The 26,429-nt window shown below is 38.0% G+C and overlaps 1 protein-coding gene and 1 non-coding gene across 2 annotated transcripts; both read right to left on the reverse strand.

The window, feature by feature from the left end:
* Window positions 1–13,441: 13,441 nt before the first annotated feature.
* LOC118482921 lies at window positions 13,442–13,548 on the reverse strand. The gene has a single exon (XR_004869221.1). It is a non-coding gene; the product is annotated as a small nucleolar RNA R71 (small nucleolar RNA).
* Window positions 13,549–23,456: 9,908 nt separating this feature from the next.
* Window positions 23,457–24,003, reverse strand: LOC110891145. The gene is made up of 2 exons (XM_022138845.1): window positions 23,793–24,003; window positions 23,457–23,725 (listed from the first exon to the last, which is right to left on the reverse strand). Exons 1-2 carry the CDS (start codon window positions 24,001–24,003, stop codon window positions 23,457–23,459), a joined length of 480 nt encoding a protein of 159 aa, XP_021994537.1.
* Window positions 24,004–26,429: the final 2,426 nt, after the last annotated feature.

Raw genomic sequence — 26,429 nt, forward strand, 5'->3', positions numbered from 1 at the left:
TTGGATTTTTTAACAAATGTAAACTAAACAGACATTTAAATGCAGAAATAAAATATATACAAACACTATTTTTGTGAGCATTGTGAAAGAGGATCATATCAGTTTTGAGACACATCACAAACCCTGTTAAGCTTTTAATCGTTTTAAGTTCTAAACGATTCACATAGATTGACGATATTGTTGTCCACTTAAACTCAATCTAAAAACTGTTGGTGCATATTCTGTGACAACAGCTTAGATTTGGTCTTTGGATATCTTGTAATTAGTTAAACGATAAACTGTTAGCGGGTTTAGCTTTGTATTAGTGAGATTATTGAGTTTGGGCTAAACACAACCCAGTTTGGGTCATAGGGGACGAATTGGGCTTGCCCATATAATAAACCCTAGTCCAACTTGTAAACCTTGTGTTATATAAACAAGGTTAGGCTTTAGGGTTTAAATTAATCAGCCAAAACAAATTTTAGAGAGAATTCATGAGAGCTATTAGGGCTTGGACGAAATTGAGAGTGGTTAGGGTTTGATTGATTGTAATTCAGCTTGATTGATAATCAATAGAAACCCGGTTTGAAAGTGATTTTCTGTTTCTACTGAATTCTGCTTATTCTGATCAAGAGGATTCCGCACTCGTGATTGGATTGACAATTCTGTGAAAGATCCATACGACTCAAGGGGACCTACAATTGGTATCAGAGCGATAGGCTCTTGAAGGCTCGGTTCAGAATTGTTTGCTGAAGAAACAGGGAGTTTTTAGAATTCTTGAAAATTAGGGTTTAAAATTTTTGAAATTTTGAAACCTGAAACTAGGGTTTCGAGATTTTTTTTTAATTCTGATAATTTTCTGCGAATTTGTTGGTGTTTGATCAGTTTGTTTGTTTGATTTGGCTGATTTGCAGGTTTTCGAGACAGTATTTGGTTATTTTTGAAGAATATTTGGCTGGAATTCGAAGATTGTTCTTCGTGTTCTTCACGTTCTTCGTTCTGGTTCTTGCTGATTTTCGTAAAATACTGATATTGTTGCTGTTTCGATTCTGCAGGAAGGTGTTAGAAGAATCTGGGAAAATTTTCAAAATTTTGATCAGATTAAGTTTCCAATTATACTGGTTCAGCGAATTTAAGAAGTCAACGAATTTAACTGACCAGCGAAATTAGCTGTACTAGCATACTTACCGGCGAAGTAAATCCAAAGGCGACTTTGGTAACCGTATAATTTTCCACAGCGAAATTATCACGGTTTCAGCGATTTTACCATTCGTTGTAATAGCGAATTGGTCACCCGGCGAAATTAATCTGAGCGAAATTGGCAGCGAATTTGACCAGCAAATTTAACATTCTAGCGAAATTGACCAGCAAATTTAACTGATTTACCAGCGAAATTAAGTCAAAACCAGCGAAATTAAGTGGTGGAATTTTAGTTGGCAAGCGTCGGAAAAATTTCAGTGTTTTGCAAATAGAAAGTGATCCGTAGCTCGTTTGACAGAACCGTTTGCACCTTGGAAATCCTTGCATTTTTAGGACAAAAAAAACTCTGGAAAATTCGGAAATCGGTTTTTGACATTATATATCATTGGATTCGTCCTTTCGAGACGATTCTAAAGGTGTAATTTGGTAACCACTGTTTTCGGAGATATTCTGTACGGTTTTTCTCAGTCTGCAACGTGTAAAATGTCGAACATGACCAACTTGAATGCTCCTAAGATGATGAAGGTGGAGAATTATCTTACATGGAAGGACAGCTTCCAATCCTTCATTGAATCTCAGGATGCACGCATGTGGATCTGTATTGTAGACGGGTACACAAACCCAACACACGACTTTGAGGGCAGACCACGTAGAACAGACTACGTAAACATGCAAGAGGCTGATAAGAAGATGTATGAGGCTGAAAAGAGAGCCTTAGCTGCTATCAAGATGTCCTTACCTGATGGCATCAAGCATATCTTTAACAAGTACACTGATTCAAAGGATATGTGGGATGCATTACAAAAGCGATATCAGGGAAATGAATGTGCCACTCAAGCATTCATGGCAGAGATAATGCCAGCTGATGAGGCTGAAACTACTGTGAGTGATGCTGAATCTCAAGTGGAGAATGTTGAAGCAAAAGTGGATGCTGAAGTAGAGAAAGAGAGTGAGGCTGAACAGGTTATTGCTGATCAAACTACAGAAGTTCATGAGGAAGAGGTACAATCTAATTCTGTATGTTTAAGATGTCGTGAATTACAGGGTGAGGTTGACAGGTTGTTAACACAAAACCAAAGTCTGGTGAGCGAGATGTCTAGCATAAAAGAGTCAAACTTTTTTGCTAAAAGAAATGAATCTCTATACTTGAAGAAGATAAAAGGTTATGAAAGTGAAATCGAAGCTTTAACATGCAAATTAAACGAAAAACTTCAAGTCATAGACTTAGCTCATGACATGATGGCTGAGAAAACAAAAGAGATTTCTGATAAAAACAAAGAGTTGTCAGATGCTCAACTCAAAATTGTTGAACTTGAAAAGAAACTAGGTCAATTCAGGGACTCTACTTTTGTTATGAAACACATGATGGGTGGGTTAAAGAAGAGTAATGACAAGACCACTGTGGGCTTCTAGGGCTTTAATGAAGTCTCACCTCCTCTTAGTCATGACTATTCTTTCCTACCTGATGAAGATGAACTAGCAGACTTTATGTCAACCGCACCAAGTAGTTTCGCATCCACATCAAGTCAAGGTGAGGGGTCTGAGAGTGATGATGCTAAGAAGAACAATAACAGGGAACCTTTGAAAAAGAAAAATTCACCTACTAAGAGCAAAAAATCAAACTTTTGTTAAAAAGATTAATTTTGTTCAAGGTAGTGATATGAAAAACAAAACCACTGATATTGAAAATGAATCAAATGTAGAGTTTGCTAAAAATAAAAACAAAGGAATATCTAAATCCAAGCAAACTAAACAAAATTCTTCGAAGGCATCATCACCATCAGATAAGGGATCTACCTCAGAGACTCCAGCTAAGAAGTCTTTGAAAAGGAGATCGTGCTTCAGGTGTCACATAAAGGGACATGTAGCTAGCTGCTGTCCTAAGAAAAAATAGTGAAGCACAAATGAGTGACAAACAGAGAGGGAAATTACCAGAGAAGAGTGGTGATAGTGAGGAAAAAGGTTCAAATTCTCCAAAGAAATCTACTCCTAAGCAACCACAGAATGTTGCTGTTGGTGTAGATAAGGCTGAAAATGGAACTCCACAAGTTCCACGTTTTCAAAGAAATCAACCAAGATTTCAGCCTAGATGTCCACCAGGCAGATATCAGAGACCTAGAAGCAGTTCACCTAGAATGAACAATTATAATTCAAATAATTTCAGAAGTCAAGGTCAATATCAAAATCGATACCAAAATAATGGTGGTCGAACTTTTTATAACAATGACTTTAGAAATTACAACAATAATGCTTCTTGGAATCAAAATTCAAGGTTTCAAAACCAAAATTTCCAAAGGTCAAATAGTCCAAATGTATATAGGAACCCTCAGGACCAGAGACCTTATGGAAATCAAAATCAAATTCCATCAACAGGCCTGAGATCCAAGACTCCAGTTAGGAGTAATGGATATTGGATGGATGTTCAAATAGTTGGTGAATTTGGACGACCCAAGACCATTAAGGCTTGGGTCCCCCAATCTAACTAATTTCTTAAGTTAGTGTGTGTAGGAGCTGCTAAGGAGGATTATCAACTTATATTGATAGTGGCTGCTTCAGGCACATGACGGGGGATGTGAGATTGTTGATATATATAAATTAAATGATTTAAAATTGATGTTCAAAGTGCTGAGTCGACACAGAAGATAACCTGGCAGATCTTTATACTAAAGCATTTGACAGGGCTCGCTTTGAACATTTAGTCGAACTCAACGGGATGAGGAATCTTGGATAACTGGTTTTTCATAAGATTTTTGTAAATAGTTTACTTGTTTTCTTAAAAAATCAAAAATACAAAAAAAATTGAAAAGTCAAAAACATAAAAAAATAGAAAATCAAAAATGAGTTATCACTGTGTGAAAAAGAAGAAATGATAGTACATCGGCAAGTTAGACTGTCACACTGAAATTGAACCATAAATTGCTTAAGTGTGATAGCAGCTTCATCATATGATGTACCAGTAGGCAAAAAGCATGAAATAATCAACTTACCAAAGTGATATAAACATAAATGAACTGAATATGAGTGGGGAACACATCAGTGGTGTATGGTTTAATGACCTTAAATCTTGCGTTGATAGATTGCCAAAATCAGAGGTTTTGGGTCTTTATACTGATATTTCATCTGGGGATATCAGGGGTGTCCTTCTGCTGCATCCAGATACATGCTGACCTAGACACACCCAGGATATCTTAAAAGAGCTAAAAATGACAACACCTTGAAAATGAAGAAGCTCTCATAAGGAGTCATTCAAAAATGCAAAATGCATAATTCGTACCAAAAATGGTATCTGTCTTAGCCCTCGATAAGATATTTTGGTCTCTCTGCTGTACGGAAGTACTGACCTGTTCACCAATTATCTATCGTTGAAAATTAAAACGGATGAATTCAGTATACTCACCTACTACGATGAATCTTTGTGCATACCTTGATCGCGGGGGTATATCCTGTTGTGGGACACGCTCGTATTTCAATAAATAAAATTACCTTAACGTATCATATGGTAATGGTACTTGAAATGTTCATGCATTTTGTTTAAGTGGACAAACATACTGGTAATCGTCTTGATCTGCTTTTCACTAAAACATTAAGTAAAGAATAATCTAATTGTGTGAAACAGTTTGATTTTGCTGATATGATCTTCTTACCAGTGATTCTCACAAAAATACGGTGTTTATTACTTTTGTATTTACTTGTTTTCAGAAAATATAATAATCCAAAAATAGTGTCTTTTTCTGTTTAAAATTCTTAATGTATGGAAAACTGTTATTCTTGGAGGAATCGTTACTGATAGGGGGAGACGGTGTTAGAAAGTGAGTTCAAAATTTTAAATCTTGCAGGTTCTTGTGTGTTGAACAAAAAGTTTTGTGTGTTGGTGATGAAATTGAAAATGCTTAATCTGTGATACAGTTTAACTATCTCTTGAATAATAATAATTTATTTAACTTTGTTGAAAAATTCTTATGGTTTCTCGAGATGTTTATTTTATAGTATACAGATTGAAGCGGTTTGTTGTTGAGAAGTTGCTGAGAAGATGAGAGTTTGATTGGATGCATGGTAGAACCTCCTTTCTATATTGCAGACAAAGTTGAAGAGTTGAAGATTGCTTTACAAATGCTGAACTGGAGTTTACTCAAACGCTAACGTGTTGAAGATTTGGTGATTGAATGCATCAGCTTCGGGGGAGTCTATTGCTGACAGAAGCTATTGAAGCTGAAGTTATCCAAAGACCAAAGACAGTGCAAGACTACTTGAAGATTGCAAGAAGACTGAAGACAAAGTTTTTATGAAGCTATTGTCAAGGGGGAGTTTGTTGGTGCATATTATGTGACAACAGCTTAGATTTGGTCTTTGGATATCTTGTAATTAGTTAAACGATAAACTGTTTGCGGGTTTAGCTTTGTATTAGTGAGATTATTGAGTTTGGGCTAAACAAAACCCAGTTTGGGTCATAGGGGATGAATTGGGCTTGCCCATATAGTAAACCCTAGTCCAACTTGTAAACCTTGTGTTATATAAACAAGGTTAGGCTTTTGGGTTTAAATTAATCAGCCAAAACAGTGTGTGAGAAATTCGTGAGAGTGCTTAGGGCTTGGACGAATTTGTGGTTAGGGTTTTAGATTGATTGTAATTCCTTGTGATTGATAATCAATAGAAAACCCAGTTTGAAAGTGAATTGTTGATTTCTATTTCTACTCATTCTGCTATATTCTGATCAAGAGGATTCCGCACTCTTGATTAGATTGACAATTCTGTGAAGATCCATACATCAAGGGGACCTACAAAAACCTTCTAAATGCTTACCGATATGTTAAGGTATATTAATTATGCACTAAGTTCTTATGGACCCCACGATTTCAGCATATCCCCTCATCATGTAATACACTGACTCAAGTAATGCCTTTAAACTTTGATCAACTGTGATTTGTGCAAAAATAACGCAGAATGTTTAAACATTAACAATCAGGTCGATCTTTCGATATGCAGAGAAAGTCCAATGTATAAACAAAATAAAGAAAATAAAACAAGTTGAAATTATTTAGGCTTTAACCACCAGGTCGATACTTCCATATACGCAGAGGTGATACAAAGCTTAAACGAAACACCAAAGAAAATAAAGCAGAACGTTTAGGTAATAACATCCAGGTCGATACTCACGTATACGCAGAGGATGTCCAATGCTTAAACAAAATAAAGAAATAAAACAAGTTTAAATCTTTGCAAAAGAAGTACACAATCACAGTGTCATTTTCAGCAAAGTTGTGAAAGCTCACAAACTTAACCAGTTTTTATGCTTTTTGGCATTCAGCGATTACTGAGCAGGCACACAATCAAGAAGGACAAAACTAAGTACTATGCTTTCAACCGTGTTTTCCACTAGAACGAGGCTTTTTCATTTATGTTTGTATCGTTATCGCAAATCTATTAGTCTAGCTGAGCCTATCGTCACATCCTTAGTGAGATCGTTTATCACTTTTGGTATTTACATTTCTTTAGCATTCTATGACAGTCTAACTGATTTTCTATCATTTCCTCTTGTTTCAACAAAAACTCATTTTTTGAATTTTTCAATGTTTTTGACTTTTTCAAATTTTCTATTTTTTTTTTAATTTTTACTCCCCCTAAAATCAAAATATGTTTCAATTTTGATTTTCTGGGAAAATTTGAAACAACCTGTACAAACTTGACAACTTGATGAGAATTGCTTCAATTCTCCATCCTCATGGCGAAAACAATCAGAACTCCCCCTCACAACAAACTATTTTCCCATTATGATTTCAAAACACTTAAGTTTGTTTTAATCAAAATGGTTTTTCCGGAAAACTTAGTTTGTTTACCAATCACTTGTAGGTTTGGGGTCACTTCATCACCTTGTTCTCCTCAAACACATGAAAAATTTATCATTTTCCAATTTTAAAACTCAAACCACTTGTAGAAAATCAAGTACAAATTAATGTCCTTGATTAACCACTTGTCGATCGAAATATTAATGATCAAATTATCATTCATTTCGGTGATATTTCTCAACAAAGATGCCGATTCATGTTCCACGCTTACCAACCTGGGAACTCTGGCCAGTCAGGTTTTTCTATTTAAGCAGATTCACCCAAGCCTGACGGGCCTTGGGTGATTTTGAATTCTTGTTCAACAATGGTGGAAAATTTGCATCATCCATTGTTAAATTAGAATTCTCCATTTTTACCTCAACAAATGGCTCTTCTAGTTTTACCACACCAGATTCATCGCCTGAATGTGGCTTGTCTGACTTTGATGAGTCAGATTCATCGTCGACAAGTGGCTCCTTTGTTTCCGAAGAAACAGATTCATCGCCAACAACTTTCTTTTTCTTCTTTCTCTTTTCTGTCCTCAGATTTGTATCTGATGAATTCATTTTGCTAGATTTGTCATTCTCTGGAAAGCAATCCGATTTATCAGAGCTTTTATCTGATTTTCCAGTAGTATCCGAGGACAAAATCCTTTCGAGATACTCTCTCGCTTTCTTTCTCTTCTTCCTTAGTCTTTCTTTCTGCCCTTGTGAAAGTTTAACTTTCTTTTCTTGAACTTTCAGTTCTTGAATTTTTGGTTCTTGAACTTTCTGCTCTTTGGGCTTGACACTGACTGGTTTCTTTGCCACTCTCTGAGATTCAGCCCTCGATCTTCCCTTTGATCTCATTAGGCAATCTCTGGCAATGTGACCTTTGATATTGCAGTTATAGCATCTTCTAGTCTCATAACTCCAACTCTGGCAGTTAACAGCAATGTGTCCTTGATAACCGCATCTGTAACACATTCTGTTATCGTGCCATGTACCACCTTCAGTCCAAACATTTAGATCATAGCACTGTTTGGCTTGGTGATAATCATTTCTCCTGAAAGCTGGATTTGTCTTTGAAGCACGGTGGTCAAACCTGCACCACTCATTACCAACTATTTTTGATTTTTTAGTTTTCAATGTTTTTGATTTTTGATTGCGATTGGATGATTGAACTGATGAGCTTTTATTCTTGAATTGAAATTTTTCTGATTTTTTTTTATTTTTTTGATCCTGTTCCACTTTCTTCTTCAAAGGTTTTTGCGTAGAGCATTCACCTTTTTCAGTTGATTGTAGAACAGTTTCTTAAAATTTTTCTTTTAATTTCAAAAATATTTTTCTTTTCTCATCATCATCAGTTTTCTCATCACAATCTTCAATTTTGACTTTGTCAAAATTTGTGACATTGTCACTTATTGGCACATAATTGATCGGTTTTGGACAAGGATGATTTAGAGACTCTGATGAAGTCACAAAACCTTTCAATTTTTCTTCTAATTCATTGATTTTCTTTTGAGCGCATTCAGATTCTTTTTCAAGTCGAATAATTGTCTTAAGATGGGAATTTATCATCTTTTGCTTTTCAATGTTATTCTTGCTAAAAACATTTCTCCCATCTTCAAGAATTTTTATTTGACTTTGAAATTCTTTTTCAATTTTTAATTTTTCATTTTCAAAATTTTTCAGTTTATCTTCAAAAATTTTTGCATTTTCTTTTAACGTTTTGTTTTCAAGCTTTATCCAGAAATCTTCATCTTTTAAAGATTTCTTTTTGCTTTGAAACTCTTTTTCTTTCTCTTTTAAAACCTTGTCTTCTAATATTAAACTGTTCAAATTATTTAACAGTTTAACATTTTCAGATTTCAGCTTCTCACAAGTTCCCTGCAAACTAAGAATCTGTTTATCGTCAGTTTGCTTCTCATCTTTCAACTTCTTGACTTCCAATGTCAAACTTTCCGCATCCTTCAAGAGTTTGCCATTGTTAGTTTCAAGTTGATCACATTTAGAGCACACTGATTCAGAACTTGAAGATCCAATTTTCACAGACTCTTCAATCTTTGGAACTTGCTCTTCCTCTGGTATTTCAGATCTCTTTTTGTTCTCCAATTTTAAGAGGATTCGCTTTCTCATCAATATAACAACCCCTCTTGTAATCGTATTTCAGATCTCTTTTTGTTCTCCAACATACATTGATTCTTCTGTTAATTTCATTCAACACATCTAAATTCAATTCATCTAGATTCACTCTTACTTTTTCCATCAACTCTTTCTTCTTTTTATACATTTCATAACTGTGAGTTTTAAGTTTACCAATGAATTCCTTTAGATGTAATTTTGAAAAACTTGAATCCTTTCTCATATTTTTCAAAAATTTACTCCATTCATCAGGTAATGCATCAGCAAACTTTTCTATCTTTTCAGCATCTGATAAAAATATCTCATGATCCTTTAAGTAACCAAGTAAAACTCTAAATCGGTTTTCTAGATCATCCAATGTTTCATTTTTCAAACACACAAAATATTTTTTACCCAACCATCCTTTTTCACATTTTTATAACTATCATCTAAAAACCCTCGATGCCAATTATTAAGTCTTTCAAAATAATAATTTTCATTCTCATCAAACATCATATCCATATTTCAAACAAACCCGACAAATTTTTACACAAAAACACTTTCAAGCTGAATAAGGGTTTCAAGCGGAATACCCTTTGAAGCGGAATCACACCTTTGAACAGAATAACTGATTTCGCTTGAATACATTTCAAGCGGAATCAACACGATTGTTTCAAGCGGAAACAGACAAACTCAAGCGGAACCAGGTGATTTTCAAGCGGAATAACCTATTTCGCTTGAAATCACTTCACTTTTCGAGCGGAATCAGATCTTTTCAATCAGAATACCTGATTTCGCTTGAAATTACCACTATTTTCAAGCGGAATCACGAAGACTTGTTCAAGCAGAATCAGGATTTCAGTCCATTTTTGGTAGTTTTAGGCCGAATTTTGATCTGATTCTTTCTAGGGTTTGTCAACACTGAATTTTATACAATCTGTGAAAAAATTTGGCCGATTTAAACCGTAAAATCTTGATTTAATTTGAAAAGAAGGTGTAGGAATCAGATTTTTCTAGCGAAAACGAGCTAAACGGTAAGAACTCTTCCTCCTGAGCTCTGATACCACCTGTAGGATCGTGAAACGACCTAACGAGTCTATCAGAAGAGTGCTTAGACTGAATCAGAGGCGGAATTCATTGATTCAGTCTTTGCTTAGCTTGAATTCACTTTTAAATGTCTCTTGTATTGATCAGAATACAAATACAGACACGGAGACACTTTGACGGAACTTCGCCGTCGGAAATCACAACTGAACTGATTGCTACTGATTCCGCTAAGACTAACCCTATATATACATCTTCTGATTCCGCTTGAACATGTTTCAAGCGGAATCTCAACAAACATTTCGAGTGGAATCTCTCTTATACATTTGGAGTTGAATCAGAAGATTACGTGATTTCGCTTGAAATGACCATGTGACATTTCAAGCGGAATCACTCCTAATTCTCACTTTTTCGATTTCCGAGCACTATACAATCATTTCTAATCTAAGACTCGAACGAAGATGAAGTCGACAGACAACTACACCAACATAGTAACCACGTTTGTATAAGTGGTTGTTAACGTAAAATGGACATTTTGGCGCAGTTCCATTTTGTTCAGTAAGTAATAATAGAGATTGCTGAAGCACATTGATATCGTTTTGTGCATCTGAAGGACCGCAAAAAGCATGCCAAACCCACAAATATTGAGAGGTGATGTGCACAAAATGCAACATATAAATTACATCAATTGTGGCATAAAACTAACCCTTTTTAGTACTAATGTTGGAAAAAGGGTGCTTTTTCATTTTTGTATTTTAAGGATTAAATGAGCTCAAATAAACAAAAGAAGCAAAAATGAAGCTAAATCTAACATAAATACAAGAAAAGGAGCAAACGTGGCATGCCCGACCTCCCGACAGCATCTTCCCAAGCAAAGCAAAACAAGAAGACAGAAGACTGAACATGCCCCGTGCTCAGTGAGCACGAGGGCATGCCCAAGTGTTAGCAGAAAAGACAAAGTGGTAGAAGCTTCCATCGCCCACCACGGGGTCGTGCTCAGCGGACACGGGGCCGTGGTCAACTCTAAGATTCGAAGAATCCAGGCAAATCTTGATAGTACAGATATGCTTCTGCACACGGGGTCGTGCTCAGCGGACACGGGGGCGTGGTCAACTAATGCAGACAAACTGCATTTAATGAAAAAAGAGAGTAGGATGGACACGGGGCCGTGCCCGAGCTTCTGTTCAGCCTATAAATAGGAGTGCTTGGAGCTCTTGCAACTCATCCCTTAGCACACCACCTCTCTCACACTTCACCCACCACCCACCACCATCACAACACCATCATCCACCACCATCATCCATTGTCCATCATAGAGTGTGTGAGTCGTCTCGGGATCCAAGATTGATTGTAAGAGTTCTTGACAATCAAAGGCCATGTTTGCCTAAGTCTCTTACATCACTTGGTGAAGACAAGTGTTTAGTGTAATACTTTTTATTTTTAATCTTTTGCATTTTTTAATTGGTTTTGTATTAATGACTTTAATTACTAGTTTCTTATGTTGAAGGTGATTCTTCCTTATCGTTTGTTTGTGGTGTCTTGGCATTATTTTACTGTCTATATAAAATAAAAGATTTTCACCATTCATATCTCCACGGTGTATATGGAGGTATGTTGGCTACCTGGTCGGGGGTTAAGGGAACGGTTTGGTAAGAGTCTTGCCATTATTCAGTGTATAGATCCTGCAAAGGACCTGGGTCAAATTTAGTAGGACCTCCTTCAATGCCCACTAGTATTGGATGGCGGGGGTCCGAACTCTTTAACCCCCTCATAAGTTAAACTACTATTAAAACTTTAACCCGGCTACTTAGGACTGTATCCCTGCTGACTCAGACTACTTAGCCGAGGGTAACGTCACCTTCAAAAGAGGGGCCTACCACATTATACATTAATCACTTAATTAATTATCTTTCAATAATCCGACCCTTTAGGATTGTATCCTTGCTGACTCAAACTACTGGGTTGAGGGTAACGTCACCTTCAAAAGAGGGGCCTACTACAATAACTAAGATAATCTCTAAAACAAGTGCAAAAGTGCGAAAATAATCAAAGGTTACACTACACACGAGTCGGAGCCAAGTGATTCATCTTGTCTATCTGTTTTTATTTTTATTTTATTTTCAGCATTTTAGTTAGTTTTATTTTTCTAGTTTAAAAAATATTTTTCTAACATTTTGATTTGATTAGACGTTGAGGATAAACCGGTACTAAAAGCTCTTGTGTCCTTGGACGACCTCGGTATCTTACCAACACTATACTACGTCCACGATGGGTGCACTTGCCCATATGTGTGTTTACTGTTAGTGAATATCGTGTTTATAAATTTAAAACTTGGCTAAAAAGTGTAAAAAGGGCTTAAAATATATACCTAAAACATATACACACTGACACACATCAAGTTTTTGGCGCCGTTGCCGGGGACACAAGGATTTTAAGAAAGCTAGGAATCAGCGGCCTAATCATTTTTTCTATTTTATTTTTTTTAGGATTTTCTTAATTTTTCAGCTTCTGTAGAGCTCAACACGGGTCGTGCCTGGTCGGACACGGGTCGTGCCCAGCAGTGTCACTGGCAGTTTTTATTTTTCAAGTTACAGAGAGCTGAGCACGGGGCCGTGTCGGTGCAACACGGGGCCGTGTCCAACTTCCCAGTAATAGGGATCCGGAAAACAATCGCTGTATCTCCGACCACGAGCCGTGTTCACTGAGCACGGGGCCGTGGTGAACTTCCTGACCAACATTCTTTTCTGTTTTTATTGCAGGACTTGGAACCCTGGCACCACATCTGAACTTTCTACGTAGTGTATGAGCTCCAGTTCTAGTAGAAACATAAAAGAACCTCTAGAAGAACCAGAACGTTTTCTCATAAAAAGACTTAAAGCTAAAAACCAAGAGAAGGTTTCGGGGGACCCACTTCCAATGGCGGACCAATGTACCCTCATGGATTACCTACGACCCATCGTGGCTAATCTCGGCACCGCTATCAATGCTCCGAATGTCGAAGCTAACAACTTCAAACTTTGGCCACATTTGATATAGATGCTTCAAAACTCCGCAACATTCCATGGGCTTGCGGACGAGGATCCCCATTTACATATTACTAATTTCTTAAAAATATGTGATACCTTTCGGATCAATGGAGCATCAAACGACGCCATCCGCCTTCGGATGTTTCCATTTTCATTAAAGGACCGAGCAAAGGCTTGGCTCAATGCCCTCCTAGTTGGCTCGGTAAACACCTGGGATGAACTAGCCCAAAAGTTTCTATATAAGTATTTCCCTCCCGTTAAAACGGCTAAATTAATGACTGGAATTAATACATATTCACAAGAGGATGGGGAATCCTTATATGAAACTTGGGAAAGGTTCAAAGAGCTATTGTGAAAGTGTCCTCATCACGGTCTTGCGGTATGGCAACAAGTATCCACTTTCTACAATGGGTTGTTGCCACACACAAGACAAACACTTGACTCTAGCTCTGAGGGACTTTTAGGTAATCGTCGCCCACATGAAATATACAATCAAATTGAGGAAATTGCTCAAACCAATTTTCAGTGGCACACTCCCCGAGGCAATAAATCTATTGCCCCGGGCGACCATAAGGTTGATGAAAGCACTTCTTTACAAGCCCAAATCGAGGCCCTTTCTTCAAAAATCAAAAAGTTAGAAATGACAAAAGCGGTCTCGGTTATGGCTTGTGAAGGGTGTGGTGGGCCACATGAAAGCTGGAGTTGTATGAAAGAAACAGATGATCAACCAGAATCGATAAACTACATTGATAACAGACCTAGGCCGTCGGGTCCTCCAACGGGTACCTACAACCAAGGATGGCGTAACCACCCTAACCTTGGTTGGAGAGAACCCGGCAATAGTGGTAACCAACTGTAACAACCCGCACATTCGTGCGTTGTTACCACTCGTTATACTCGTTACACCTAGCACCAGAGATTCGCATCATAATGTAACTATATCAGATACATCGCTATATCGAAGTATAATCGAATAATTACGCATATTCTATCGCTATTACAAAGCTATTTTCTCAAGCAATTAACGCTAACAAGGACTAACGGGTGAGTACCATGCCTCCAGCCATCGTGACGATGATGGCAATACGAGCAAGTAGTACCCCGATAATCATTGTGGCACATCACATCGAAGAACGCACTCGAAGGCACGTGTAACTCGATCATCGCACCGAATATTGAATATATAGATACGTATATACGACCCTTTTTGTGATTCATTATAATAACTAACTAAATAATAATATAAATATATGGAAATGTGGACCAAAACTAGTTGCATATGTGCTAGAACTTATACTCGTGACGTTCCACCACGACTAGTATAGTACTATTGCGCCCGACGGGGTCTAGTTATGCCATCGAAGAATCGAGCATCGAGGACTTAGCTGGTAGTATCGGTTTTGTGAGTATATATGTCGTGTATTACGTTTATGCATGTGGAAATTCGCAGCACTTTTTAATCTATTACGCTATTACATATCAAACCTGTATACTCGCCAATACTTTTGTATTGACATTATTTTAACGTATGTTGCAGGTTTAGTTGAAGTCTACATCAAATCAAGCTAGGAAGTCTAGAAACTCACCTAAAATCTAGGTTGTCGGATTTGAATTGTTCGAGAGGACAAGAAATCTGTGATGACTTATGTGATTATATTATTTGTTAGTATGGGATAACGAATGTAATAAATATTATCGCAATATAGTTGTTATGGATTCTCTTGAGCAATCTGATTCGCCTAGTGACGCACCCCGATGATTCCGCCATCGGTTGGGGTGTGACACCAACAAAACCTAAACCAACGAACAAACTTTCAACAACCAATAAACGAGTCACAAAATTTCCCTCAACAACAAGGTGGACGAGAAAGGCTTGAAGATACTGTATCTCGTCTCATCTCCGACACTGAAAAGAAAAACTCGGATCGATTTCAAAAATTGGAATCGAATTTTAGAAATCAACAAGCTAGTATACAAAACATTGAAAAACAAATAAATCAATTAGCTCAAAATTTCTTCGAGAGACCACAAGGCGCGTTACCAAGTAATACCGAAACAAACCCAAAAGCACAAGTCCATCTCATAACATTGAGAAATCGTACTGTGGGTTCCGAAGAAGCTCCACCACCGCCAACTGAGGGAAGCACAACACCGCCCCAACAAGAGAATGCTTCTCCTCTAATTCAAGAGCCTACCAAGGCTCCTCTGGTTCCATACCCCGGTAGGTTAATTCACCAAAAGACCAATGAGCAATTCGCAAAATTTGAAAATTTACTAAAACAATTGCATGTTAATATTCTATTTATCGAAGTCCTAACTCAAATGCCTAAATACTCAAAATTCATGAGGGACTTCCTCACTCATAAAAGGAAAATTGAATCATTGCAATTAGTAACTTAGGCGAAGAATGCCCCGCCCTTGTACTCAACAAACTCCCACAAAAGAAGATTGATCCTGGAAGCTTCACGATTCCTTGCTCGATCAGGGAATTCCCCGTTCGTAATGCACTAGCCGACCTTGGGGCTAGCATTAACCTCATGCCTGCATCAATGTTCAAACGACTCGGCCTAGGAAAAACAAGCCCTACCAAGATGAGTATACAACTTGCCCACAGATCCATCAAATACCCGCAAGGTGTCGCTGAAAATCTATTGGTCAAAGTCGACAATTTCGTCTACCCGGCCGACTTTGTCATACTTGATATGGAAGAAGACACCGAAGTCCCCCTCATACTAGGGAGGCCATTTCTAGCCACTGCACAAGCAGTGGTAGACATGAATGACGGAACACTCACTTTGAAGTTTGGGGATAAGGAAGTGAAGTTTGGGGTTGGGAAGAGAGTAGAGGACGATGACCCGGTCAACTACATGAAGGTCATTGATTCGAGTTTGGATGATGCTCTCCGACGGTGCAACATGGGATGCAAAACATCCTGCTCGGATAACATATGACCTAACTTTGGGTCTAGCCAAGGACCCTTATAAACGTGGCGCACCACGGAGGCATTCCGCGGAACTATCCTTAGTTTAGCTTAGATTAATTTTTAGTTTAATTTTAATTTTCAGGAATAAAACACACTCGGGATGGTGAAGGATAACAAGGGAAACGAGAAACATCACCCCATGCACGAAAACAGGACCATCCGACAAAAATTTCTTCATTACAGCAAGTTCAGCACGGCCCGTGTCCACCCGACACGACCCCGTGCTGCAGAATCTGCAAAAAACGCCAAGTTCATGTAACTGGACATGGGTCGTGTTTACTGAACACGCCCCCGTGTCCAGGCTTCTGTTTCTTTTTACAAATTCTTGTTAATTGCACCTGAACACGTGGCCGTGCCCGGTCACCACGGGGTCGTGTCCAGAGTACCAGTAACATAAAATTTTGCTTTTAACACCCTTTTACACATTCAATCAACCTAAAAACTTATTTTTGGGACACATTGAGGACAATGTGTAATTTAAGTGTGGGGGGGGGGGGATGCTAAAACTTTGAATCTTGCAAGTCCTAATTAACAAGCCTTACACAAAACTCTATTGGAACCGCAAATCACCCCAATTTTTTTCAAAATTTTTCATTTTCTTTTTACTTGTCTAGGTTTAAGTTGGGAATTTCAAGTTCTAACAAGATTATATTTTTACAAATTTACAACCGATAGTGTCGTGATAAAAAGAACCAACATAAGAAAATTATGAAACGGCATGACAAGCTTAGTTAAAATTTGATTATATATACTTGATCACATAAAAACCCATTCCCACAAAAGAACCAACATAAGAAAATTATGAAACGGCACGACTAGTATAGTACTATTGCGCCTGACGGGGTCTAGTTATGCCATCGAAGAATCGAGTATCGAGGACTTAGCTGGTAGTATCCGTTTTGTGAGTATATATGTCGTGTATTACGTTTATGCATGTGGAAATTTGCAGCACTTTTTAATCTATTACGCAATTACATATCAAACCTGTATACTCGTCAATACTTTTGTATTGACATTATTTTAACGTATGTTGCAGGTTTAATTGAAGTCTACATCAAATCAAGCTAGGAAGTCTAGAAACTCACCTAAAATCTAGGTTGTCGGATTTGAATTGTTCGAGAGGACAAGAAATCTGTGATGACTTATGTGATTATATTATTTGTTAGTATGGGATAACGAATGTAATAAATATTATCGCAATATAGTTGTTATGGATTCATCAAAAATAACTTTGTTTGAAAGAATTGGTTCATCAAAATAAAATAAATTGTGAAAAATAAAAAGTCTCTCAAAAAACCGATGCTTTTTACGCTTTTCGCCCTTTTACTAACCGCTAACCCAACCACTCACCTTTAGCCCAAGCCTTACCCTTCACCCAAAGAGTCCTCTTAATACTTACAAAGGTATATAGTTAAAAAGGAGGAGGATTGATTGCTTGGTAAGCTTATGGTAGGAGTAAGTTCCATGCCGCTCTCGAGTGATTCACTAAAAATACACCTTCGGCCGAGTGTTGAGCGATCCCCCGTGAGGTATGTGAACTTGTATATAAATAGAATTTTAAAAAGGCATGTTATGCCCTAATAAATAATTTATCTTATGAAACGTTTTTAATAAATCATGACGAATAGGATTGTAAATAAATAAAAATAAAACTTAATAAAGAATCTTGGAAATCCCGACACTCTATGACAAGCCCAAAAACCTTATCTTCTACCCATTCCATTTGGTAGTGAAAAAGCCACATTATAAAGAGTTTTGCTTGAGGACAAGCAAAGATTCAAGTGTGGGGGTATTTGATGTGCACAAAATGCAACATATAAATTACATCAATTGTGGCATAAAACTAACCCTTTTTAGTACTAATGTCGGAAAAAGTGTGCTTTTGTCTTCCTTTTGTATTTTCAGGATTAAATGAGCTCAAATAAACAAAAGAAGCAAAAAGGCAGCTAAATCTAACATAAATACAAGAAAATGAGCAAACGTGGCATGCCCGACCTCCCGACAGCATCTTCCCAAGCAAAACAAGAAGACAGAAGACTGAACACGCCCCGTGCTCAGTGAGCACGGGGGCGTGCCCAAGTGTCGGCAGAAAAGACAAAGTGGTAGAAGCTTCCATCGCCCACCACGGGGACGTGCTCAGCGGACACGGGGCCGTGGTCAACTATAAGATTCGCAGAATCCAGGTAAATCTTGATAGTACAGATATGCTTCTGCACACGGGGTCGTGCTCAACGGACACGGGGGCGTGGTCAACTAATGCAGACAAACTGCATTTAATGAAGAAAAAGAGTAGGATGGACACGGGGTCGTGCCCAATGGACACGGAGCCGTGCCCGAGCTTCTGTTCAGCCTATAAATAGGAGTGCTTGGAGCTCTTGCAACTCATCCCTTGGCACACCACCTCTCTCACACTTCACCCACCACCCACCACCATCACAACACCATCATCCACCACCATCATCCATTGTCCATCATAGAGTGTGTGAGTCGTCTTGGGATCCAAGATTGATCGTAAGAGTTCTTGACAATCAAAGGCCATGTTTGCCTAAGTCTCTTACATCACTTGGTGAAGACAAGTGTTTAGTGTAATACTTTTTATTTTTAATCTTTTGCACTTTTTAATTGGTTTTGTATTAATGACTTTAATTACTAGTTTCTTATGTTGAAGGTGAGTCTTCCTTATCGTTTGTCCGTGGTGTCTTGGCATTATTTTACTGTCTATATAAAATAAAAGATTTTCACCATTCATATCTCCACGATCTATATGGAGGTATGTTGGCTACCTGGTCGGGGCTTAACGGAACGGTTTGGTAAGAGTCTTGCCATTGTTCAGTGTATAGATCCTGCAAAGGACCTAGGTCAAATTTAGTAGGACCTCCTTCAATGCCCACTGGTATTGGATGGCGGGGGTCTGAACTCTTTGACCCCCTCATAAGTTAAACTACTATTAAAACTTTAAGCCGGCTACTTAGGACTGTATCCCTGTTGACTCAGACTACTTAGCCGAGGGTAACGTCACCTTCAAAAGATGGGCCTACCACATTATGCATTAATAACTTAATTAATTATCTTTCAATAATCCGACCCTTTAGGATTGTATCCTTGCTGACTCAAACTACTAGGTTGAGGGTAACGTCACCTTCAAAAGAGGGGCCTACTACAATAACTAAGATAATCTCTTAAACAAGTGCAAAAGTGCGAAAATAATCAAAGGTTACACTACACACGAGTCGGAGCCAAGTGATTCATCTTGTCTATATTGTCTAACATTTTGATTTGATTAGACGTTGAGAATAAACCGGTACTAAAAGCTCTTGTGTCCTTGGACGACCTTGGTATCTTACCAACACTATACTACGTCCACGATGGGTGCACTTGCCCATATGTGTGTTTAGTGTTAGTGAATATCGTGTTTATAAATTTAAAACTTGGCTAAAACGTGTAAAAAGGGCTTAAAATATATACCTAAAACATATACACACTGACACGCATCAAGTTTTTGGCGCCGTTGCCGGGGACACAAGGATTTTAAGAAAGTTAGGAATCAGCGGCCTAATCATTTTTTCTATTTTTTTTTAGGATTTTCTTAATTTTTCAGAGTTGTTACACCTGCTGTCAGGGTTGTAGCAGAGGGGGCAACCCTGTACTTTCTTTTGGATTCTTCCATTATCAAACGAGAACGTGCCTCATTGAAGTCTGGTAGTGGTTCCCTATTTTGCAGGATAGTAGAGATATCGTCATATTGCTCGGTAAGACCGGTGAGCAGCTGTAAAACAAGGCGTCTGTTGTCGATAGGAGCATTGACACTTGCAAGTTGTTCTGAATGGATTTTAACCTGTTGACAGTAGGTTGACATGTTTGGAAAATTTTCCAAACGATTATTGGAAAACTTCTGTTGAAGAAAAACGGACTTGGTGTTTTTGTTGTCTCGAAAAAGGTTAGCCAAGGTGGTCCAAGCGTCATAGGTTGTTTAACCGGGAGTGAAGATGGTGTGAAGAAGGTCGGTGGATATTGTGCCATATATCCATTTTTTGACAATAGTATCCATGCGAGTCCAAAGAGCTTCATCTTGAGAAGTAGTAGAAACAGCCGCCTTACCCACTTCAGTATCAGAGGAGGTAATAGCCGGTGCTTTATGTTTGGGTTTTTGATAGTCATATACCTGGTAAGCTCTGCAAAAGTTCTGCCCAAGTGGTGTAATGGGCGGCTTCAACCTCTAGGGTTATAGGCACAACATGGCTGGCCCGAATGGTGTTAGGATCTGATTTTCTTAGATTGTGTAAGTTTAATTAAGATGAAGATGAAACAGAGAATTAAAGTGCAGCTGAATAATGAAGATAAAATTTGAATACACAATCAATGGAGAATAGTTCTAAGTAAACATGATTTCATTAAGTCAAATGATTGTATCTATTACAAGATTCAACTTATGCATATATACACTAGACTCCCCCTCAGCCCGAGCTCTGTGATTTGTTCGTACGGAATGACTTGTGGTGAAAGAGCTAATGGAACAGTATAGAGTACTGTTCTATTTATAGTACAAGCAAACCACTGAGCATCTTTGGCTGACGTCACCATGAAAGTGACATCTAACCTCCTAACTGACTCTAAACACTATTACATATAAACCACTGATTACAATTAAACTACTGATTTCTCTTTCCATCGTTGTAGTCTAAGCACTGATGTTGAGCATCAGTGCTTTCTTCAAAGGTTGATCAGTCCTTGAATGGGCAGTGCCTTAGTCTTCAGCAATGCTTGGAAGACAAATAGAGCTTCATTCTTTATACTTCATCAGGTCTTGGCTAACAGTTGTTGTGATGATCAGTGCTTGGAGTCTATCAGATGTTGAATAATCACTGTCAAGGGAGAATCTTGTGCGAACAGTGCTTATGATGATCAGCAGTTCTTGAACCAATTTTGGCTTTCCTTATCATCTGTTCTTTTAGGACCAACATATGGTGTGCGGGATGGGCGGCGGCTCAGGGCCCAAACCCATCAAGGGCCCAATTTTTTTTTATTTTGGATTTGTTTTACATTGTAAAGTTAGAATATATACACAATGAATCAGAAAAATACCATCTTGAATCACTTGGTTTGGTGGTTTGAAAGTCACTTTAATAATAAGAAGACACGGGTTCTAATCCTGGCGTCCTCAGTTTTGTTTTTCTTTTTCTTTCTTATCTATTTATTAAATGCAAATGACATTAATTCATTTTCATATATTTAACCCCTTTTATATATACCTTATATATATATTCTTTTAAAAATTTATATTTAAGGGGCCCGTATTTTCTGTTTGCACAGGGCCTAGAGATTTTCTACCATTTTCGGAGACGGCCCTGAGGCACAAATTAACGTTGGAGACAGTCATAGCAGGATGAAGTTTGCTAGTTATATCAGAGAATGGGATGAAATAGAAGATATGAAGTAAGGGAAGAGGATGCAGAGAGAGGCAGCAACATAGATAGGGTTAGGATCGAAAGGATGATACCATGTAAGATACATGAATTCTTTGTACCTTTCATTGATTGAGACTCACAATATATACATTCTCTGTCCCTTTCATTGATTGAGACTCACAATATATACAAGATGCTAAGAGATTCTCATAATCAATATTAAATGCATATGATATTATACAATTAATTCTATATATATACACACTATCTATTAAAATATTGATATATGACACAATTTTAGAGCAGACATGACACAATTTTCTTCTTGCTACAAAAAAATCATTATAAAATATATTTAAAGTTTAGTTTAAAATTTTGATCATTGTAATTAAAAAAAGTATATTTTCACTAATAACCGAATAGTTAATGATGGTTGTAAATAAAATAAGTTGTTAAACACGAGCCAAAAGTAAACATGTTAGAGCTTAACTTGAAGTTAATATGATGTACATTTTTTTGAAAAGAAAATTTCATTCAAACACCTCGAGAGGTCCTCAAAGCAAGGACCTTCGAGCAAACAAACGAGAAAACATCAATCCAAAGGATATATACACCAATTTTTCCAATCTATATCTTTCCACCTAGATCTATTACAAATCCAAAAGTATGACGTCGACTTTACAATCTCCAAAACCTTAATCGGTCTCTGCCGCTTGTTGTTAAAAATACGAGCATTACGCTCATTCCACAACACCCACATAGTAGTGTAAACAATACCTCTTAAGGTGTATCTCGCTTCTTTAGACTTTGTTTGAACCTCCGGCACTCTCAAAAGGTCCGTCACATCAAAAGCAAAACTAGGACTCAACCGACACCACGCTTCAACTCTACTCCACACTTCTTAAGAAAAAACACAGCCGGTGAAAAGATGTAAAGCCGTTTTCAATTCTGATTGACAAAGAATACACGAGGTTTGTGGAAGGTTCACGCCACATTTAAGAAGCTCTGAAGTAGTAGGAAGACGGTTACGAGCAACCCTCCGTACCATTATTTTGCATTTTAGCGGAACCCAACCCTTCCATTTTATCATCGGACTATTATCACCCATAGAGTTGTTGGAAAACAATTTCTTGGCCGAGGACACTGTGAATAAGCCATCCTTTTCAAGCTTCCATTTCCATTCATCTAGACCACCCCTCCATGTCAAATCATGAATCTCACTTAGAAGCTGAAATAATTCTGTCACCTCCCCATGCGAAGAAGGTGCTGATCTCCAATCCCACTCCACGGATTTAACATTGTTCACGCAACGAATTCGAGCTGAGACCTTAACCCATTTCTTTTTTTCAAGCCTAAACAGGTTAGGATATATAACTCGAAGTGGTTCTTCTCTTAACAAATGTCTCCCTACAAGTTTATAGAAGAACCATCACCTAGCGAACCAACAAAAAAAGAATTAAGAGCCGACCCGTTTGAAATTGTTTTCTCTCCCACTTTCACTATTTGTTTCCAACAACCACTAGCCGAAGCGCTACATGGTAACATAGCCCAAGGCCTACTTGACCCGTGACATCCCAAATTAATTTTCTTCCACAAGCTACTACCTTTTTTTTTGAATCTCCAAGTCCATTTCAAAAGGAGTGTGTCATTCACCTCTTGTAACTTAGCCACACCAGTCCACCTTTCTTTTTCGGAGTAGTAAGAATATCCCAAGCAACCCACGGAATCTTTTTTTCTTCACTAGAACCCACCCATAAGAAACGCCTCATAATAGTCTCAATAGTATCAATCACGACCTTAGGAGCTTTGTAAAGCGAAAGGTAATAAACGGGTAAACTTTCAAGAACCGACTTAATGAGAACTAATCGGCCTCCCATCGATAAAGTTTTCGCTTTTCACGACACAAGACGAGCTCTTATAACTTCAATAACCGGGTCCCAATTGCTAATACGAGTCATCTTAGCCCCAACTTGGATTCCTAGGTAGACAAAAGGAATCCCTCCTCTTTTACAACCCAAGAATTCCATCATATTATCCACCTCTGACTCTTCCGTACCAACTCCAAAAATATTCGACTTATGAAGATTTATACGAAGACCCGAACATAGATAAAAAATACGAAGAATCTTGGCAATACTCTGAATACTTTCACGCGACCACTCTCCTATAATAAGGGCGTCATCTGCCTAGAAGATGAGTAATATCCGCTTCGTCCTCCGATAAACTAATACCTTTAAGAACATCAATATCTTTAGCTTTCTCCAATAACCAAGAAAGAGATTCCATCACAATCAAGAATAGAAAAGGCGACAACGGATCACCTTGACGGAGACCCTTTTCACAACTAAAATCGAAGGTCGGCGAGCCATTAACCAAGACCGTGGCTCTAGAAGAATGAAGAATACATTTAATCCAATCACACCAAATCGGATGAAAACCCATTTGTGACAAAATAGAAATCAAGAAGTTCCAGTTGACGTGTCATAGGCCTTCTCGAAGTCTATTTTTAACATAAAGGCCTTTCTGTTTCTTTTCTTCAACCACTCCATGACTTCATTAACCATTAGAGGACCATCGAGGATGAAACGGCCAAATAAGAACGCCGATTGAGACTCGGAAATAACCTGCCCCGTTATATTTTTGAGACGATTTGCAAGAATTTTTGAAATCACTTTACTAATCATTCCAATAAGAGTAATGGGCCTATTATCTCTAAGACCCAAAGGCGTTTTGACCTTTGGTATCAGAGTAATAAAAGACGACCCGCAACCTGGATTAATAATACCTGACGCGTGAAACTCCACCATGATTTTATAGAAATTCTCCTCAAACAACAAGTTCCAAAAACGCTTGACGAAACGAAAATTGAAGCCATCGGGATCAGACGCCTTGTTTTAGCCACAATCAAATACCGCCTCTTTGATTTCTTGTTTGGAAAACATATCAACCAAAGCGACCCGTTCCTGTTCACCAATTTTCTTTATACCCGCACAAACCAGAGTTGTCTGATAAGGTTCCTGCTCCTTGAAATGACTTCTAAAAAATATTAATATCTCTCTCCTAACCAACTATGGTTTTGTAACCCATTCCCCGTTAATCAAAATGCCCGGGATAGAGTTTCGCGCCTTTCTTCCGTTAACAACATTATGGAAGAAACTAGAGTTTTCGTCACCAAGCGAGGCCTATTTAACGCGCGAGATTTTTGTCTAAGATCACGCGCCATGTGATGCTCAATATCTTCAATCGCTTTCTTGCATTCTGCCCAAACCCAAAGAGCCGTTTCATCCAAGTCTTTAAGTTCCATTTGAACATCCATCTCCTCTTTTTCTTTCCATAATCGAGACTCGTCTTCCACTTCTTTAACATTATAATTGTTGAACCACTCTTTTAAACGATATCGAAGTCTTTTCAATTTGTTTAAAAAATTGACATCCGATGCACCTTTATTTACCCAACCTCCAAAAACCGATTGGACAATATCTATACAACCAGGCCGATCCAACCATGAGTCAAACATCCGAAAGGGTTTTGGACCAAAGTTTGAATCCTGAACCGAGAAAACTAAAGGAGAATGATCCGAGAATTATCTATTAAGAGCTCGAACGCACGCATTAGGTCACTTGTTAAACACATTGTCACAAACAAATACTCTGTCGATTCTACTCAACTTACACAAACCTCTTCTATTGGACATATATGTATACCTCATCCCTTTCAAATTATATTCCCCGTAAACCTGCTTCATCGATAAAATCATTAAAGTCACGGGTGCAAACCGGATCAAAAATCGAATTTTTTCTTTCATCCAGATCTCTAACCGCATTAAAATCACCAAACACTATCCACCAACCTTGATTCGAATGAATAAGATTATTAATTCTCGCCCAAAGTTGTCTTTTATCAACATTAGTTTGAGGAGCATAAACATTGATAATATTCACTCTAATGGAACCGGCTAAAACCACACCCGCTACATGAAAATTAATATCTTTGGTCACCGAATCTTTCACAAACACTTTAGGATCCCACACACTCACTAAGCCACCCGAGTTACCATTCGCATCAACATACTCATAATCAAAATCCGATCCTCCCCAATAATTAGAAACCAATGCCGATTGAACATTGTTAACCATAGACTCTTGCATACCAATGAATGAATTCCCCCAGTCGTTTTTAAGCTTCTTAATCCAACCCGCTTTACCAAAAACCCCAACACCTCGAATGTTAATAGAAATACAATTCATTTCTTACCTCCTTGTAACCCTTCATGGATAATCGAGTCTTGAATCATCCCGTGAGAATTATGTAAATTGGCACCCAACTTCTCTCCCAAGGCAATTGTCGCTTCCATTTCTTCATCTTGTATATGAACATTGTTCTCGACCGAAGTGTTGTGCATAACATCCGAGGACACTAAATCGACACCTTCATTGTTAATGGGATGAGAGTTTAAATCCAAATCATTTGCTTCTCCCTGGACCGAATGATCTCCTCTGTCAGCTTCATCAGCACCATGGAGATTACCTAGGTCCTTATCAAGAGCCACAATGTCATTATCCAAACCCAACAATGGATCTAGCCAAAACAAGTCCTCATTACATTTGGGCTTCTTCCCCACTTTTGTTTTTTCTAAGCTGCTAGAGAAAGCCGGATTGGGCCGGCCCATAGTACCCAATAAAGACTTTTTTTTCCTTTTATTCAACACATTCCCATTGTCCAAGATCCCAACGTCAGTTTCTAGAACCTTTTCAAAATTAAAAAGATTCCCAGGAATAAACTCCCCATTAACTTCACTATCTTCCATAACTTCCTCCACAATTTTAGGAGTATCATCAAAGCCATTAATATGATTAGAAGTTTCCAAA

The sequence above is a fragment of the Helianthus annuus genome, chromosome 1 (assembly GCF_002127325.2).
Source record: "Helianthus annuus cultivar XRQ/B chromosome 1, HanXRQr2.0-SUNRISE, whole genome shotgun sequence".
Classification (NCBI taxonomy): domain Eukaryota; kingdom Viridiplantae; phylum Streptophyta; class Magnoliopsida; order Asterales; family Asteraceae; genus Helianthus; species Helianthus annuus.

Bases quoted from the DNA above. Each gene is read 5' to 3' on its own strand.
- LOC110891145 (XM_022138845.1), bottom strand. From the start codon at position 24,003: ATGGGTTTTCATCCGATTTGGTGTGATTGGATTAAATGTATTCTTCAT. The intron at 23,726-23,792 runs GTATTAGTTTAT...CCCTTATTATAG, and splicing joins AGATATTGATGTTCTTAAAG to GAGAGTGGTCGCGTGAAAGT.